This window comes from Cervus canadensis, chromosome 19, assembly GCF_019320065.1.
Source record: "Cervus canadensis isolate Bull #8, Minnesota chromosome 19, ASM1932006v1, whole genome shotgun sequence".
Taxonomy (NCBI): domain Eukaryota; kingdom Metazoa; phylum Chordata; class Mammalia; order Artiodactyla; family Cervidae; genus Cervus; species Cervus canadensis.
The window spans coordinates 19681979-19700099 of NC_057404.1; the positions used below are offsets into that span (position 1 = coordinate 19681979).

The 18121-nt window shown below is 44.5% G+C and overlaps 1 protein-coding gene across 2 annotated transcripts in view; it reads left to right on the forward strand.

The window, feature by feature from the left end:
• The first annotated feature begins 270 nt into the window (after nucleotides 1–270).
• The window catches only part of SEL1L3 (SEL1L family member 3), a 108188-nt gene continuing 90337 nt past the window's right edge, over nucleotides 271–18121 (forward strand). For both annotated transcript variants that reach the window (XM_043438656.1, XM_043438657.1), the window contains exons 1-2: nucleotides 271–599; nucleotides 16985–17555. In XM_043438656.1, coding sequence (XP_043294591.1) covers nucleotides 435–599; nucleotides 16985–17555 — 736 coding nt within the window. In that variant the 5' untranslated portion in view covers nucleotides 271–434. The remainder of the gene's footprint in view (nucleotides 600–16984; nucleotides 17556–18121) is intronic.

The window sequence follows — 18121 nt, forward strand, 5'->3', positions numbered from 1 at the left end:
AGAGAGAGTGCGGAAGGCGGGCGGGCGGGGGGGTGGTTGGGGAGGAAAGGAAAGAAAGGCAAAGCGGAGCGGGCCGGGAACTGGGGGCGGCGGCCAGGGGGCGGGGCTGGGGTCGGTCCCCACCTGCGGGGGCGCGGGCTGCCCCCTGGGGTGGATGCCCGGGGGCCGCAGGGAGCGGCCGGGAGGCGGGCTGGGCCGGGAGCGCAGGGGAGGGAGGGAACGTGGACTGAGAGGCGGGGAGGAGCCGGCGCTCGGCTGGGGCTGCGGGGGCGGCGACGGCGGGAGCGGCAGTGGAGGCGGCGGCGGGTCCGGCGGCAGGTGGCCCCGCGCGCGGCGGCCGCCCGGCCGGGGGCGGGCGGGAAGGTGGCGCCTCGGGCGGGGGCCGGTCCCTGCACCAGGTGACCTGTTCCGGCCCGGATCCGGGCGGCCTGGCCATGCAGCTGCGCGGCGCGGGGCGCGGGTGGCTACGGCGGCGGCAGCAGCAACCCTCGCCGCCCGCGGTCGGCCCCCGGGCCGCAGCTATGGCACCCCCGAGCGGCGGCGTCCCCTCGGGCCTCGGCGGGCGCCCTGCCTGCGTGCTGCTCCTGCTCTGCTACCTGGTGAGCGCCGGACCCTGCCCGGGTCCTCCCCTCCGCGCGGGGCCCCGGGGACTCGGGTGGGGGCGACCGGGGACCTCCGCCTCGCGGGCGGGTACGGCGCGGCTAGTTTTGTCTCTACCTCGCCGCCGCACCCCGGGCGCTCCCGGCACCTGGGATGGGTACCCGGGGCGTGAAGAGGGGTGCGTGGACCGGACTTGCGGCGCTGCACTCTCGCCGGGATCCGTTTCTCTCCTTCTGAGACCCGCTCTAGACCCGAGTCAGGTTCCTCTGGAGACCCGCTCCTGTTCCCCACTTCACCTGGGAGCCTCGCTCCCCGCGTTTCCTCCCTCCCTGCAGCGCGCGGCTCTCCCGCCCCCTCCCCGCCAGTCCTGGGCTTCCCTAACAGTCTTCTCGCGGCTCCTTTCCTTCCCGGACCCAACTTTGCCTCTTGCTCTCCGCCAAAGCCACCCGCCTCGACCCTCCTTTTAGTTTCCACCCGGTCCTCATGGCCCGGACCGTTTTGTGCGGACGCACCGGGCGAGGAGCCTAGTATTTCCAGCGCTCTTCAACTCCTCCATGGTCACTTCAGCCAAGTTGCGGATGCCAGAAAGAAATCTAGTTCTTTGTAACACGCTTAGCGCCAGAGTGGAGACTTCAGCTGCGTCTTGAGCATAATTTCAGAGAACACGCTTGGCTCATGCATGTTCCGTTTACAATTTGCACACTTCTTGGCTTCGGCTTTAGTCATCAACTAATGGCGGTAACCTATTATTCAAAACCAACTCATTTAAAATACCAGAGTAATTTAGACCTCAGAACAAGGTGGGGAAATATTCCTCAATTCCTTCGGTAGCTTGCTTTCTTCTGCTCTGAATTCTCCTAAACAATAGTAAATTTGCAGGAGGGGACACCCTTTCTGTCCAGCCAGCCTACCTTATGTTCCGGGATCCTGCAGAAATCTTGGGTTATCTCGCCATATATTACTGTAAATAAATGAAATGGAAAATGCTGAATCATGAAACTGATGTAATAGGAAATTCACAGAATACTAAAAAGAAAAAAAAATGAGCAGTGTCATTGTCCAGAATTATTTTCATTTATGTGGCATTGTCATTATTCGGAGACTTTTCTTTTTGGAGGATAAGACTGCTTAAGAACTGGCAGGAATTAGAATTTGATTCCAGAGAAACTTGCCACCCAGCCCGTTTCTTTTGATACACTTTACTTCTTGGATGTTTCACTACCTGAAGCAAGAGGATGTAAGAATGCAAGTTGTAATTCTGCTTTAGTATCTACCTGTTGAGCAGCCCATGTTTTCCCTCATATTATAAAATAAGCCAGTACCAGGTTTTGTGGTTGGCTTTAGTTCATGTTTTTATAAGAAGTTGTCAGTTGACATGAATGATTTTTTTTCACCCAGGAGATATTATTATTTAATATTTATGCCACAGGGTTATAGCACACAGGCTTATAAATAAAACTGCCATAACAAATGACAGGGTTTCAGTTTAAACAGATGATTCCTGTCCACAATGCACTGCTTACCCACAGAGGCAGAAATGATGTAGTAGAGCACCATGTGAAACATTAGTGTACGAGTGATCAGGAAAGTTCCACGTGGAAATCCCAAGACCTGGCAAGGAGAGACTGCTTCTTGACAGTTAGAAGAAATAAAAAAAAAAAAAATAAGAGCAATAAAAGCCTAAGTGGTCCACAGGAACAGAGACAGATGATGGAGCAAGTGTAAAAGTTCTCTGGACCAAGGGGGATTTGATAGAACCCATCACAGAGAGGAGAAAAATGATGTTATGAACAGACTGTGGTGAGTTAGTGAAGTGGTAAGGTAGGGCTCCAAAAAGATTATAGAAAATACTGTAAGGTGGAAAATAACTGGAGCATGGATGAATGTCTTGGCAGACAAAGAAGGAATGAATTTTGGAATTATCTTGGAAAGGGAAATGTCAGTGCTTCCTGACTGTGTGTGCTTCCTTCAGATGAGCTTCAGATATGTTACTGTAAAAGAAAAATGACTTGAATAAACAAGAAAGCCATTTTGCAATTGAATGAGAAAGTTTTGCAAAACCCAGAGAAGCAAAAGTATGACTTGGCAGGTGGGCTTAACCTTTTGTTTTAAAGGTCTAGCCTTTGGCTAGAGATTTTGCTCTAGAGGTTTGTACTACCAGAGAAACTGGTGAAAGGTAACCCCTCTTGACCTTGGAGAAATTCGATTGCAAATTGGGGAAAATGTAAAACAGCTGCATGAAAAACATGAAACAACTGAGAAAATGCATAATTGTGTGCATCTTGTATATCTAGGGATACTTCCTAGAGAAAGTGATTGGTCAGGACAGAGAGGTGGACAGGTGGAGGGTAGAGAGCAGAATAGCTAAGCAGAACCTCAGAAATATGTAGACACTGGAGGAAGAAAGCTATCCCATAATTTGGAAACCTAAATAATAATAATAATAATAATACCACTACTAGTAGTTTGCATTGTGATAGGTTATTTATATGCATTATCCAAAATTAATCTTAACAATAACCTTGTGAGGTAGGAGCTAGTATGATCCCTATTTAGATGAGTTAGCTGGGGCTCAGAGAGAGATCATATTAGTTGCCCTGGGACACACAGGTGGTCCAAGGTGGAAACCCAAGTCTGTCTCCTTTCAGAGCCCCAGTTCTAGCCATTGGCTTCTAGCTTATTGCCTTCTGGATTTTGCTGCTTGTAACCCATTCCCCTCATTCATAGATGTATGGCCCATTAGCAAAGTCCTCAAAATTAGCAGCTACTGTGAAATGGGCCAGGATGTGAGGTCATGTCTAAAGTAGCTTAAAATATACAAAGCAGGAAGCCCAGCCACAGAGTAGAAGCAGAATGCTAAAGAGAGAGAAAAAAAAAAAGGTAAAGTCAGGAGATATTTGCCATCGCAGTGGAGAGGTAAAGGATGGAGTCCTTGTACAGTCCAGAGGCAGCTGGCCCAGTTCAGCCCTTGAGACTGTATGGACATGTGTCCATGAGTGTAGCCAGGTGTGGCTTGGAGTATATTCCAAAGACAAACTGTCGGTGATCTGGGGACCGATTCCTCTTTTGTGTCATCCTTACCTACGTGCTTGTTCAAAAGGGCTGAAGGTTCAGAGTGGCTTTCTAAACAGATGCCTTTAAGCTCCTGCCCTCATGGGGGACATGCTTCCTGGAGCCAGGGTCCTGAGGTGATGGGCGCATTTCTCTTCCACTGGCTGGGACAGAATAACCTTCAGAAGCAGCCCAAGAACAGTACTGTGACTGTAGCTAGGATACTGCCAAAGCATGAATAATTGTGATGAGGCCTGAAAGATAAGTCACGGAACGATGCCAAGCAGATTTCTGAAAAGATGATCCCTGGTTCCAGCAGCTGCCAAAAAAATTCTGAGGTCGCCAAAGGTCAAGATGCAGAGAGCCTCCTCAGAGAGGATGGGGACCTTGAAAACAAAAGGTAATGGAAACCGCTTCCACTAGGGTCACGGGTGCTGACTGGTGTGGTCCATGGAGGTCTTGCTCAGCCTCACAGACCCCCTTGCCAGTCTCAGTCGTCATTAACTCTTACCAGACGTGACTAGAATGACCTGAGGCTGCCCAGCCCCGTCTGTGACAATGGCACTTGTAGAAGGCAGTTCTGTCTGTTCCGAACTCTAGTCTCGAATGTATAGTTGTTTTTCTTAAATGGGAAAACAAATCTCACAGCGGCTGGTGTTGGTGTCAGCTGTAGAGCTGAAATATTCCGAGTGGACATTTGCACTTGTGAGACAACCAGAGGACAAAGAAACAAAAGGGCGTTAGTGTCACAGACGTACGTGGGGCTCATTAGCAGACGGTGACTGTGACAGAGTCGGTACAAAATTCTCCGTAAGCGGCCACAGACCATTAGCTATCCCTTTAGAAGTATTCATTAATTCCTTGCTTTGTGTAACACAGGACCTAGAAAGTTCAAAACAAGGTGTAGAGGCCCTCGATTATCCAGTTTGTGCAAGTAATTATGGATGTCTGAAATGCACAGACTGTCCTCAAACTTCACATCAGCCAATAGCTTCCGCGTGCATCCCGACCACAGCCCCTAAAAGCTCCCAAATGGTGGTGTTTGCCTCCTGCTTTCTCTTCCTGCTGGTTGCCTGTTGGCAACAGTGTAGGAGCCACTAGTTGGCTGAAAGAAGCAGCTGGAAGGAAAGTAGAAGAGAAGGTATAAAAAACCCAGGCAGTTTATGGAGAAGATGGATAGACTGGAGTAGACCATAAATAGCCTGAAGCAAATTCAGTTACCCTGTTTTTTGCTCATCCCATTCCCTGGGGAAAGGGACGGAGGGGCAGCAGGGCATGCAGGATGTGAGGAACTGCTGAGGAGTTTCTACTTTGGCGGCTTAGTATTGGTTTCCTAGCTTCACCTGAAGAAGGGCTGATGCAGACTGGGGAGTCGGCTCAGTGCAGCGTGTGTGTTTGTGAGTAAGATAATGTCTCCCCTCCCCAGACGTAATGCATGCATGGTGATCTGATGGCATTTTAGCCTCTCACCCCCGACTTTTAAGATGAGAGTGAGCCAAGTCCCAAGACTATCCCACCTGTAACCAGAAGGTGGTGACAGGCATAGAAGTAAGTGAGCATATTAAGGGCATCCTTTTGGGTGTTTCTGTGCAGCAGGAGGCACAGGCTTTGGAGTCAGCAGCTATGGATTTGAATTTTGGTTCTGCTTTTCAGTAGCTAGTTGCTCTTGGGCGAGTTATTTACCCTGTCCGAATCCATTCTGTTTCCTCTGCTGTTAACTGAAATGCTGTGTCCCTCATGGAGCTGCTGTGAGGTTAGAGGGGAGACGTTCTGTGCAACTCAGTGTGAGAGGATGAGGTTAGAAGTAAATGAGAAGACTTAACTGCATTTGTCCCACTGTCCAGCACATGGCAGGTACTCAATGGAGTGAAACTGAACCAACTTTGGTTACCCTCCTGTAATGTGTATTAGAAAGAAATAGCGTATCAAACAATTTTAGATGGGAGAGAGGAGTATTGGATCAGCAAGGGGTATTGATCATTATTGTGATGGCATTTCTCTAGCCAGCTCTCAGTTTGGGGAAGGCACATGGGTCGGCCGGGAAATGTTTCCCTAGGCTCGCCTTAACCTTGAAGTCCACGTTGACGTCATTGTTCACTCTGCTTCATGGCATGCTTTGTTGACATAAACAGAATTTTTGCTTATTTCTTGTTGGCAGAAGTCAACAAGGGCCTTCTAAGTCAATGCAGTTGCCTTTTTGACCTATGGAAAGTTTGATCCAGCCAGTTTGGAGAGAGGGTGCTCAAGAGCCAAGGTTTTCCTACGTGCCCATGGGGTAGAATGAACAGGGATGAGAAAAACGGTCACGTGTTGTTTACAATCAGATATATTCAAGTGCACGTGTAAGTGTAAATGAATTTTCCATAGCGAGGTGTAAAGTGACGAGAGTTAAGATTTTCTAATCTCTCTGCCCCTTCCTTAACTAATAAGTGGATCATATAGAGAGAAGAGCCAAGTTTTCTCAGCTCTTTGGAACAAGCGAAGGTTATTTGAATAGAGTTTCCTCTTACTGATTTTTAAAGGAATGAAATGCACTCATCCTTAAAAAAGTTTAGGTGGCTTTGATAGATTTTTTTTTTGTTCATCCAAAAGATACATAAGTTCATCTGTTTTTTGATTCTCAGGCTGAATGGAATGCAGTTAGATTTCCAATATGGGGTCTTTTATTAGGAACACACATGAATGACCCATTTCTTTCTTTCTTTTTTAAAAATTACAAAACACACATAATTAGACAAAGACAAAGGAATCTATGTTTTGTGACTCTGTGGACTGTTGTCAAGTTTGACTTTGATTAGGGCTTCCTTCTGGTATAAACAGATGTTTCAGGGCTTGAGCCGAGTTCCATTGTGTGCGGGTGGAACATGGATGTGGCTGCTTAAATGATCATTTGAGGAGCACAGCTATGTCCTTTACACCCCAGCTATGTTGCTCGTGAGCTGCAAGGCATTTGGCCTTGTTTTTAAGACATGATCTCCCCCAAGCTGGCATAGAAATGCAGATATATGACGTTACCGCAGTGTTTTTTTCATTATCCCATTAACATGGATGAACTTGCCAGATGAGCAGGAGTCCAACAGAGGGTAGAGGGACAGGAAATGTAAAATTTTTTAATTTCTATTTTTGGTGTGTAGAAACGGAAAAGTTCTAGATTGTAGGGCAATTGTCTGAAAGACCTGGGAGAAGTCCATGCCAAAGGAACACGATGTGCTGGAGTGCCACCTCCTCTGACCTGCTCACAATCCCGGTCAGCTCTAACACCCAGGGGCCCGGTGAGAGGCCAGAGGTTAAGGGCTCTTTGGAAGGAGATTAATAGGGCTGGATGGAAAACACGGAAGGAAGTGCCAATGCACCTCCATGACCAAAGAACTTGTGGATGTCAGGAAAGGGTGGTGGGAACTCAAGATCGGATCTAGTCCTTTGATGCCTCCGGGACTGTGGGGCAGTTGATCCAAGTTGGACCATTGAGGCTTCTGGCAAAAATGCCCATGTCTGGTACTTTATTTCAGCAAGAAATACTTAGCCAAACTCTATATGTGCCGAGCTCTGTCTTAGAAGCCGGAGACATAACAATGAATAAGACATGGACTCTGACTTTATAATATCTAAACAAAGGAATGTTTTGGGTAATTTTTAGCTTATGTTAATGCAACCTGGCATGTGAAAATACCTAGGAAGGTTGGACACGTGTCATGCCCGTAGCTGAAACTCTTCAAGTTAATTGCCTTATTCTCCTGGCAGAAAATAGCTCATAACCACACACATGACTTGAACCAGGAAATCAGCTTCAGCTTAATCAATATTTAGAGTGTGATGTGTCACTAATCGGTGTTGGTTTTGTACATAATAGAGGTAGCCACGACTCATGGCCTAGCAGCTGCCCACTGGGTCTGTTCCAACACACAAGATGCCAGGTGCCTACGTCACATAGGTGCCCACAAGACCGAAGATTGTAACACTTTCTTGGGGGATTTAAACCATGGTCTTCAAACCACTTACAGTGACTGTGAGGTCCTCTTTGAGGCCAGCACACCCCCATCATATTAAGAACATCTCCCCATCGCTGACGTTGCTCTTCTCTTGTTTCCCAGATGATACTCATACTTCTCAAATCATCTGTGTCAGTCCATGAAATTCTATCTTTTCCCAGCCTAGCTCCAACTTCTTATCTTAGATTTTTAGTGAAAGAAACATTAGCAAGATGTCAACATGCCCACAAGAGACCCTTGGCAAAATAACAAATCAAGCCTCATCAATCACACGTATAGGAAATGATGCCTGATTGGGTTATTCATCTCATCTCTCCTATGTGATTATTCCTTTAAAAAGTGTGTCTCTGTGTTCTTTAAAACTCTAACACTTTAAGTGGTCTTTGTTGATTATTATATGATCTTGTCATCTTTCCAAATGGCTGTAATTCAAAATAATGACATGAGAACACATTTTCATAAAAATGACAAAATAATATCTAATGATACAAAAACTCTATCTAGTAAAGGCTTGACAATCTACAACAGTGATCTGCAAGCTGTGGCCCCTGGGCCAATCCTGCCTGCTGCCTTTTTCTGTAAACAAGATTGCAGTGGACGACAGCCGTGCTCACGGGCTTGTGTGTTGTCAGTGGCTGCTTTCTTGATACGGCACCAGATGAACATTGAATGGCAGAGAAACCCTAAATAATTACCACATGGTCCTTTTTTACAGGAAGTGTCTCTGACCTCAAAGCTAGAGTAGCACTATTGGGTAGAAATATCACGTGAGCCACAAATCCGAGCCCACATATATAATCACATTTTATTAATGCATTTTATTTGACTCACTTATTACAACATGAAATCAGTATAAAAATTATCAGTGAGATGTTTTTCATCCTTTTTTGTCTTCAGTCTTTGAAATCCATTGTGTCTTTTACACTTATAGCACATCTCAGTTTGAGTGCTTAGAATGACTTGTGGCTACTATCTCAGATAGCATACGTTCAGAACCTGTCAACCTGGATATACTTTTACTTCGCTTGAGACTCTGAAGCCATTGAGAATAAAATGATCTTCAAATGAGTATATGGAGGTTTCCTTAAAAACAGAATTTCAAGGGAAGGTCATTGAGAGAATACCCCATACCTTTTTCATTCTCCTCTGTCACCACCCATCTCCACAATGAGGAGCCTGGGGTGTGGAAAGTTGAGGGTTACCAAGGAAAAGTGAAACTATATTTAACCCAATACTGCACTTACTAACACAGAAAAGTGGGCTGGGGGCATTTTTAGCAATAAGATGTAAACTAATGAACATTATTATTAACTGCACTTCCCAAATGAAATGTAAGGAAATCAGACAGCTCTGTTGAAAAGAGGTTTTTACTGGAGTTCCTAGCATCAGCAATAAAAATGCTATTTAAAAAATCTACCATTTGACCCAGCAATCCCACTACTGGGCATATACCCTGAGAATACCGTAATTGAAAGAGGTGCATGTGCCCCAATGTTTGTTGCAGTACTTTTTACAATAACTAGGACATGGAAGTAGCCTAAATGTCCATCAACAGATGAATGGATATGGAAATTGTGGTACATATATACAATGGAATGTTACTCAGCTTTAACAAAGAATGCATTTGAGTCAGTCCTAATGAGGTGGATGAACCTAGAGCCTATTGTACAGAGTGATGTAAGTCAGGAAGAGAAAGACAAATATTGTAGTTTAATGCATGTGGACGGCATCTAGAAAGATGGTACTGATGAACCTATTTGCCAGGCAGCAGTGGAGATGCAGGCATAGAGAACAGACTTGTGGACATAGCGAAGGAGGGAGAGGATGGGATGAATTGAGAGAGTAGCATGGAAACATGTACATTACCATATGTAAAATAGATAGCCAGTGGGAACTTGCCCTGTGACACAGGGAGGTCAACCCAGTGCTCTGTGACAACCTAGAGGAGTGGGATTGGGTGGGAGGCGGGAGGGAGGTTCCAGAGGGAGGGGTTATATGTACACTTGGGGCTGACTCGTATTGATGTATGGTAGAAACCAGCACAATATTGTAAAGCAATACCTTCCAATAAAAATTTTTTTAAGAAGTGATTAAAAAAAAAATTGAAGTGGAGAACGGGGCCTGGGTTAGGTGTTAAAGTATATGTAAAAAAGAATGAGGAAGAGGTTTGAAGTCATTCTCTGAGAAGGGACACAATTATATTTAACAAGCCACAGCATATCCTGGACTCTGCTCCCTATTGTATCATTAAATAAGGAAATGTCTCCTTCCAGGGAGCTGAGGAAGGGAAGCCCCAGGGATTGGGGGAGTGGGCATTTGGACTGGGGAGTGTTATTCACCCATGCTTACCCCTCTGGTCCAGCTTCCATCAGCACCGGCCACCTCTGGCTTCAGCTAGACTCTGCTGTGGGCTTAACAGCTCGATTCAGATCTTAACAAGGGGGCCACATCTTGGCACATCTGGCCAAGTGAATAAACCCTCACTTGTTTAAATGCTGGCTGTATCTCCCTTCGTACAAAAGCAGAATTCAGCCTGGAGTTCTCAGGGAGCAGTGAAATGGCAAGTCTCTGGTCTCGTGGTGCGTCTGTGCCGTGGAGAACCTTGGGTGGGTGTGAAGAGAAGGAGCCGCTGAGTGTCTGGGCTCACTCGGCTAAGCCTCCAGTTGTGGGATGTTGGAGAACGTCCCCTCTGGCTTGCCGTTTCCTTGTCTGAAAAATGGGGTGAGCTGATTTATCGCCAAGGATTCATCTGCTCTAATATTCTCTACTTATAAGATGATTTTAATTTTTATTCCCCCTCTTGTAATTTGGAGGTCTACATGGTAACATAAAATGGTTAAACTTACCCTGCGGGGGGCAGGGGGCAGTTTACACTGTACCCACCTCTTGAGGTGTTTCTTCCCCCAGGTTCCCCATGACTAATCAAAAGGCGTGGCCGGTTCTTCTAACCTTCCTCTGCCTTTTTGAAGAAGCTGCATTTCCCATTTTCATCTTTTAGAACGGTTGTTTTTCTCCCCCACCCCTAAACCCCGACTTTTAGGGGAGAAATATTCATGTAACACAAATTTCGAAAGATAAGTAAAGACCAACCGTGCAGGTCTCACTCTTGCCCTCTCTCCTGGTCACCTGGTCCTTCTCCCCCTGAGCAACCGGTGCTGTGTGTGCTGAAACAAAAGTGTATATATTTTTTTCTTTCTTTAAAAGCCAAGTTGCACTTCTGAATTTGCTTAAAAACAAACAAACAGACAACTGGACATCATCCCATTATCTGCGGGAAATCTTCCTGATTTGAATAGCTGTTTAGTACTCCAGGAGCCGATGAACTATCATTTATAAAACCAGCTTTCTCTTGGTGGACATTAAGGTTTTCCGTCTTTTGCAGTTACAAATAGTGCTACAGTGAAAAGTCATACCTACATCAGTTTGCACAAATTTGAGTATATATATTTGTAGAAGCAAATCCTAGAAGAATTTGGGGGTCAGAGCGTAGGGACATTTACTCTTTTGATAGTGCCTGATTTCCATCTGTGGAGTTCATGCCCACAGCAATACATAAGGGCAGGCGTCCCCACTTTGACCAGTACAATGTACTGTTGGGCTTTTTGATCTCTGTGAACCTAGGTTCAAAATGGCATTTCAGTGTAGTCTTTTTTTAATTTTTAAGAAATATTTTAAAAAAATTATTTATTTTTTAATTGAGGGATAATTGCCTTACAGAATTTTGTGGATTTCTGTCAAATAGCAACATGAATTAAGCGTAGGCATATGTATGTTCCGTCACTCCTGAACCTCCCTCCCATGTCCCTCCCCATCCCACCCCCCTAGGTTATTACAGAGCCCCTGTTTGGGTTCCCTGAATCATAGAGCAAATTCCCATTGGCTATGTATTTTACATGTGGTAATGTTAGTTTCCATGTTACTCTCCATATATCTCACCCTCTCCTCATGCCCCCATGTCCATAAGTCTGTTCTCTATGTCTGTTTCTCCATTGTCAGTGTAGTTTTAATTTCCCTTTTGCTTGCTATACGTGAGAATTTCCTTATCAATGAACAATGTCATTTGCTCATTTTTCTTGATTGCTAGCCTTGTTTCTACTCGACTGTCAGTGCTCTAAAATAGAAACACTGCCCCCCTTTTTTATTTGCACACATTTGAGGATGAACATTCACAGATTCACAGATTCACAGAGATCAAAAAGCCTAATAGTGCATTGTACTGGTCGAAGTGGGGACGCCTGCCCTTATGTATTGCTGTGGGCATTATCTCCATGGATGGAAATCAGGCACTATCAAAAGCGTAAATGCCCTTACCCTCTGACCCCCAAATTCTTCTAGGATTTGCCTTTACAAATATATATATATACTCCAACCTTTATCGATTCTTTACTGTCAGTAGAGTACAAGTCCACCTTCCTTGGGCTGAAACTCGGTGTCCTCCAGAGCTGGGGTTCTGCTTTTCTTTTCACCCTCATATTGCCATGTCCTTTTGTGTTTTTACCCTATTTTGTTCTCGGACTAAATCCAGCTGCTTGCTGGACCCCCGGATGGCCACGTTTCCTGGCTTCATGCCTCTTCTTAAGCTGTTCACAACACTTGCAGTGTTCTGCCTTTGCCTCCCTACCTAAAGAACTCTTCAAAGCCCTGTTGAAATGCCATTTCCTCCACAAAACCTGTCCCAGAGCCCCCAGTCAAGATGACTCGTTTGGTGCCGAGGCCCCTTAGGGCTTTGCTTTCAGGGTGACTGGCGCGCTGCCCACGTTCTGTCCCGTGTCCCCGCTATTTGCAAATCTAGTTCCCTGATCCCAGACTCTGTGTGCTGTCCACCTTTGCCCCTCCTGCAGAACTGAAGAAAGGGCTCCCTGTTCCTTCCTTCTCTGGAGAAGACTACAGTGACCTTTTTCTTCAAGATTGTGGTGAGAATATTCATAGCAAAACATTTACTATTTTAGCCATTTAAAAATGTACAGTTCAGTGCCAGTAAGTGTATTCACATAGTTGTGTGGCCATCACGACCATCCGTCTCCAGAACTCTTCTCAGCTTGCAGAACTGAAACTGTGTGCTCACTGAAGCACAATTCCCCATTTCCCTTCCCCGTCAACCCTCGTAAACAAATATCTACTTCCTATCCGTGTGACTCTCACTTCTCTTGGTAACTCATGTAAGTGGAATCAAGCAGTATTCATTCTTTGATGACTGGTTATTTAGCATAATGTCCTCAAAGTTTATCTATATTGTAGCCTGTGTCAAAATTCCCTTCCTTTTTAAGGCTGAATAATGTTCCATAGTATGTCTCTACCACATTTTGTTTATCTGTCCATCCATCAATGAACATTTGGGTTGTTTCTACCTTTTGAAAATGTTAGTTGCTCACTAACTCTTTGTGATCCCATTGGACTATAGCCGGCCAGGCTTCTCTGTCCATGGGATTTCCCAGGCAAGAATACTGGAGTGAGTTGCCATTTCCTTCTCCAGGAGATCTTCCTAACCCAGGGACCAAAACTGGGTCTCCTGCATTGCAGGCAGATTCTTTACCATCTGAGCTCAGAATACCTACCTTTTTGGTGTTATGAATGATGCTGCTGTGAAGCTTGTTGTAAGTCTACAAACATATCTTTTCCAGTCCCTGCTTTCAACTCAGGTATAGACCCAGAAGTGGCATTGTTCAATTACATGGTAATTCTGTTCTTTCTTCTTTTAGAGACTGCAGTACCGGTGCAGCAGTGGGTGCACCATTTTACATTCCCACCAGTAATGCACAAGCGTTCTGATTTCTCTACATGCTCTCCAACATTTGGTCCTTTCTATTTTTTATTTTTTAATAATAACCATTCCAATGGGAGTAAAGGGGTCCACAGTAACCTTTTTGCTATTGTGTTTTGGACCGGGAGCTGACTTTGGCTCAGATCATGAACTCCTTGTTGCAAAATTGAGACTTAAATTGAAGAAAGTAGGAAAAACCACTAGACCATTCAGGTATGACCTAAATCAAATCCCGAACGATTATACAGTGGAAGTGACAAATAGATTCAAGGGATTAGATATGATAGAGTGCCTGAAGAACTATGGATGGAGGTTTGTGACATTATACAGGAGGCAGTGATCAAGACTATTCCCAATAAAAAGAAATGCAAAAAGGCAAAATGGTTGTCTGAGGAGGCCTTACAAATACCTGAGAAAAGAAGGGAAGCTAAAGGCAAAGGAGAAAAGGAAAAATATACCCATTTGAATTCAGAGTTCCAAAGAATAGTAAGGAGAGATAAGAAAGCCTTCCTCAGTGATCAATGCAAAGAAATAGAGGAAAACAAGATAATGGAAAGACTAGAGATCTCTTCAAGAAAATTAGAGATACCAAGGGAGCATACATGCAAAGATGGGCACAATAAAGGATAGAAATGGTATAGACCTAACAGAAGCAGAAGATATTAAGAGGTGGCAAGAATACACAGAAGAACAATACCAAAAATATATCTTTATGACCCAGATAATCACGACGGTGTGATCACTCACCTAGAGCCAGGCATCCTGGAATTCAAAGTCAAGTGGGCCTTAGGAAGCATCACTACGAACAAAGCTAGTGGAGGTGATGGAATCCCAGTGGAGCTATTTCAAATCCTAAAAGATGATGCTGTGAAAGTGCTACACTCAGTATGCCATCACATTTGGAAAACTCAGCAGTGACCACAGGATTGGAAAAGGTCAGTTTTCATTCCAATCCCAAAGAAAGGCAATGCCAAAGAATGTTCAAACTACTACATAATTGCATTCATCTCACATGCTGGCAAAGTAATGATCAAAATTCTCCAAGCCAGGCTTCAACAGTACATGAACCATGAACTTTCAGATGTTCAGGCTGGATTTAGAAAAGCCAGAAGAACCAGAGATCAAAATGCCAACATCCGTCAGATCATTGAAAAAGCAAGAGGGTTTCAGAAAAACATCTACTTCTCTTTATTGATTAGAATAGTCTTTGACTGTATGAGTCACAATAAACTGTGAAAAACTCTTCAAGAGATGGGAATACCAGACCACCTGACCTGCCTCCTGAGAAATCTGTATGCAGGTCAAGAAGCAACAGTTACAACCAGACATGGAACAACAGACTGGTTCCAAATGGAAAGGAGTACGTAAAGGCTATATATTGTCATCCTGCTTATTTAACTTATATGCAGAGTACATCATGAGAAACGCTGGGCTGGATGAAGCACCAGCTGAAATCTAGATTGCCAGGAGAAATATCAATAACCTCAGATATGTAGATGACACCACCGTTATGGCAGAAATCAAAGAAGAACTAAAGAGCTTCTTGATGAAAGTGAAAGAGGAGAGTGAAAAAGCTGGCTTAAAACTCAGCATTCAGAAAACTAAGATCATGGCATGTGGTCCCACCATTTCCTGGCAAATAGATGGGAAAACAATGGAAACAGTGAGAGATTTTATTTTCTTGGGCTCCAAAATCACTGTAGATGGTGACTGCAGCCATGACATTAAAAGACGCTTGCTCCTTGGAAGAAAAGCTATGACCAACCTAGAGAGCATTTTAAGAAGCAGAGATACTACTTTGCCAATAAAAGTCTGTCTAGTCAAAGCTATGGTTTTTCCAGTAGTCATGTATGAATGTGAGAGTTGGACTATAAAGAAAGCTGAGCACCGAAGAATTGATGCTTTTGAACTGTGGTGTTGGAGAAGACTCTTGAGAGTCCCTTGGACTGCAAGGAGATCCAACCAGTCTATCCTAACGGAAATCAGTCCTGGATATTCCCTGGAAGGAATGATGCTGAAGATGAAGCTCCAATACTTTGGTGACCTGATGCAAAGAACTGACTCATTAGAAAAGACCCTGATGCTGGGAAAGACTGAAGGCAGGAGGAGAAGGAGAATGCAGAGGATGAGATGTTGGATGGCATCACCGACTTGATGGATGTGAGTTTGAGCAAGCTGCAGGAGTTGGTGATGGACAGGGAAGCCTGGTGCACTACAGTCCATGGAATTGCAAAGAGTTGGACATGACTGAGCGACCGAACTAAACTGAATTGACTGTGTTTTGGGTGTCTAAATCAGAAAGTCTCATTTAGAGAAGAACTCTTAGCATCCATCCATCTGTGCCTCCTAGTCAAAAAGCATTGCCTTGATTTCATGAACAAACTTTCCAGATTTTTTTCTGGAAGGAATGCCCACAGGAGAGGACCTCATCATTGAAACAAGTAGATAAACCCACAGCTAGAATCTTTCTTGGCACATGTCGCGCCATCCATGGTGAAAAAAAAAATCAGACTACACAGTCTGCGGTCCGAGCCTGCCTATGTGTGATTTGGAGCAATAGAAACTTCCTGCTGGCTCATTCGTAATGTAGGCTTGTCCTGGCTCAGAACTTACAGAGAAAAGGGGGCCAGGTTGGCATCCCTGATATGTGTTCTCTCGAGCGCCACTTTGAACTCTTCTCCCATCCTCTCATTTGGCTGCTTTTGACTACCATTTGAAGTCAGGACAATAGTTTGAAAATGTCTGCAGCTGGATTGCCTCTTTTTCACTCTAAGGCATGTTCACTGCTGCTGTTCAGGATTTGCCCTGAACTAGCTCCTGCATTTGGAAACCAACTCTGGAATGATTGCCATGTAGCTTTGAAAGTCCCATTTTGATCAGCAGATGCTACTCAGTCTGGGGAGAGAGTTTAATGTGGCCTAATCTTCATTTGTGTGTATGTTGTTTTTTCTCTAATTGTTTGGTAGTGCTTTCGACATCCTTTATCTTCCACTTTCATTGCTTGATGTAAGTGGATATTTTTTTTCTTCCAGGAATATAATGATTCATGTAGCTGTTAATATGGGCGGTGGGATGAATTGGGAGATTTGGACTGACATATGTCCACTGCTGATACTATGCATAAAGTAGGTAACTAATGAGAACAGTGTCTAGAACAGGGAACTCTACTCAGCTTTCTGTGCTGACTTAAATGGGAAGTAAATGCAAAAAGAGGGATATATGTATACATATAGCCAATTCACTTTGCTGTAGAGTAGAAATGAACACAGAATTGTAAAACAAATGTGCGTGAATGCCAAGTCGATTCAGTCAAGTCCAACTCTTTGCAATCCTATAGACTATAGCCCGCCAGTCTCCTCTGTCCATGGGATTCTCCAGGCAAGAATATTGGAGTGAGTTGCCATGCCCTCCTCCAGGAGATCTTCCCGACCCAGGGACGGAACCTGTGTCTCTTATGTCTCTTTCATTGACATGCAGGTTCTTTACCATTAGCGCCACCTGAGAAGCCCTGTAAAGCAATTAAAATGAAAATGAACAAGAATATGATTGTTTTTAAACTTACTTCTCTTTTTTTTCTTCTCAGAATGTTGTGCCGACTTTGGGCAGGCAGACTTCCCTGACAACGTCGGTGATACCCAGAACGGAGCAAAGTGTGGCTTACAAAGACTTTATTTATTTCACCATCTTCGAAGGGAATGTTCGCAATGTGTCTGAAGTCTCGGTGGAGTATTTGTGCTCTCAGCCTTGTGTTGTCAATTTGGAAGCAGTTGTTTCATCTGAGTTCAGAAGTAGCATTCCCGTGTACAAAAAAAGGTGGAAGAATGAGAAACATCTTCACACCAGCAGAACACAAATCGTACATGTGAAATTCCCGAGCATCATGGTTTACAGAGATGATTATTTCATCAGACACTCCATTTCAGTATCTGTGGTGATACTACGCGCCTGGATTACTCACCAATACAGCAGTGGGGACTTGAATGTTAAATGGGAGGAAAATTTGCTACATGCTGTAGCAAAGAATTACACGCTGTTGAAGACTATCCCGCCTTTTGAACGCCCTTTCAAAGATCATCAAGTGTGCCTTGAGTGGAACATGGATTATATTTGGAACCTTCGAGCAAACAAGATTCCCCAGTGTCCTCTCGAGAATGGTAGGTCATTTGCCTTGCTAGGAACCTAATGCTCATTTCTTCAGACAGCCTGGATGGGAGGAGGAGGAGTGTATGAGAAAATTCTTATCTTAGAAATGGGGGACACGAGGCAAACTGAGTCTGTAATTTTGGACTTTGGGGAGAAAAGGGAGAAAATGAAAAGGTGTGAGAAGAGAAAGAGTAGGAGAGAACAGGATTGAAGATGGAGGTGAGAGGACAGAGGGTCATGGAAGGGTGCTTTGAGAGGCTTGGATCTACTTTACATTAAAGAGGAACATTAGTGCCACTGAAATAAGGATCTGGAAAATCTTCCTCCTCATCTCCCTCAAAAAGCCCTCAAGTGTTGGTTTTGGTGTAGCATTAGCTTTTCAGCCAAGTACCTGAGTTCAACTCCTGGCTTTGCCACTTTCTGCCAGTGTAACTTTGGAACTTTCAGAACCTCAGTTTTCTTATCTGTAAAATGGGATAATAAATAACAATTCCCTCAGGGCAGTGAGGTGAGAATTAAAAGAGATGTGCTTAACACATAATCAACACTCAGTAAAAAGTAGTAGGCATAATGATAG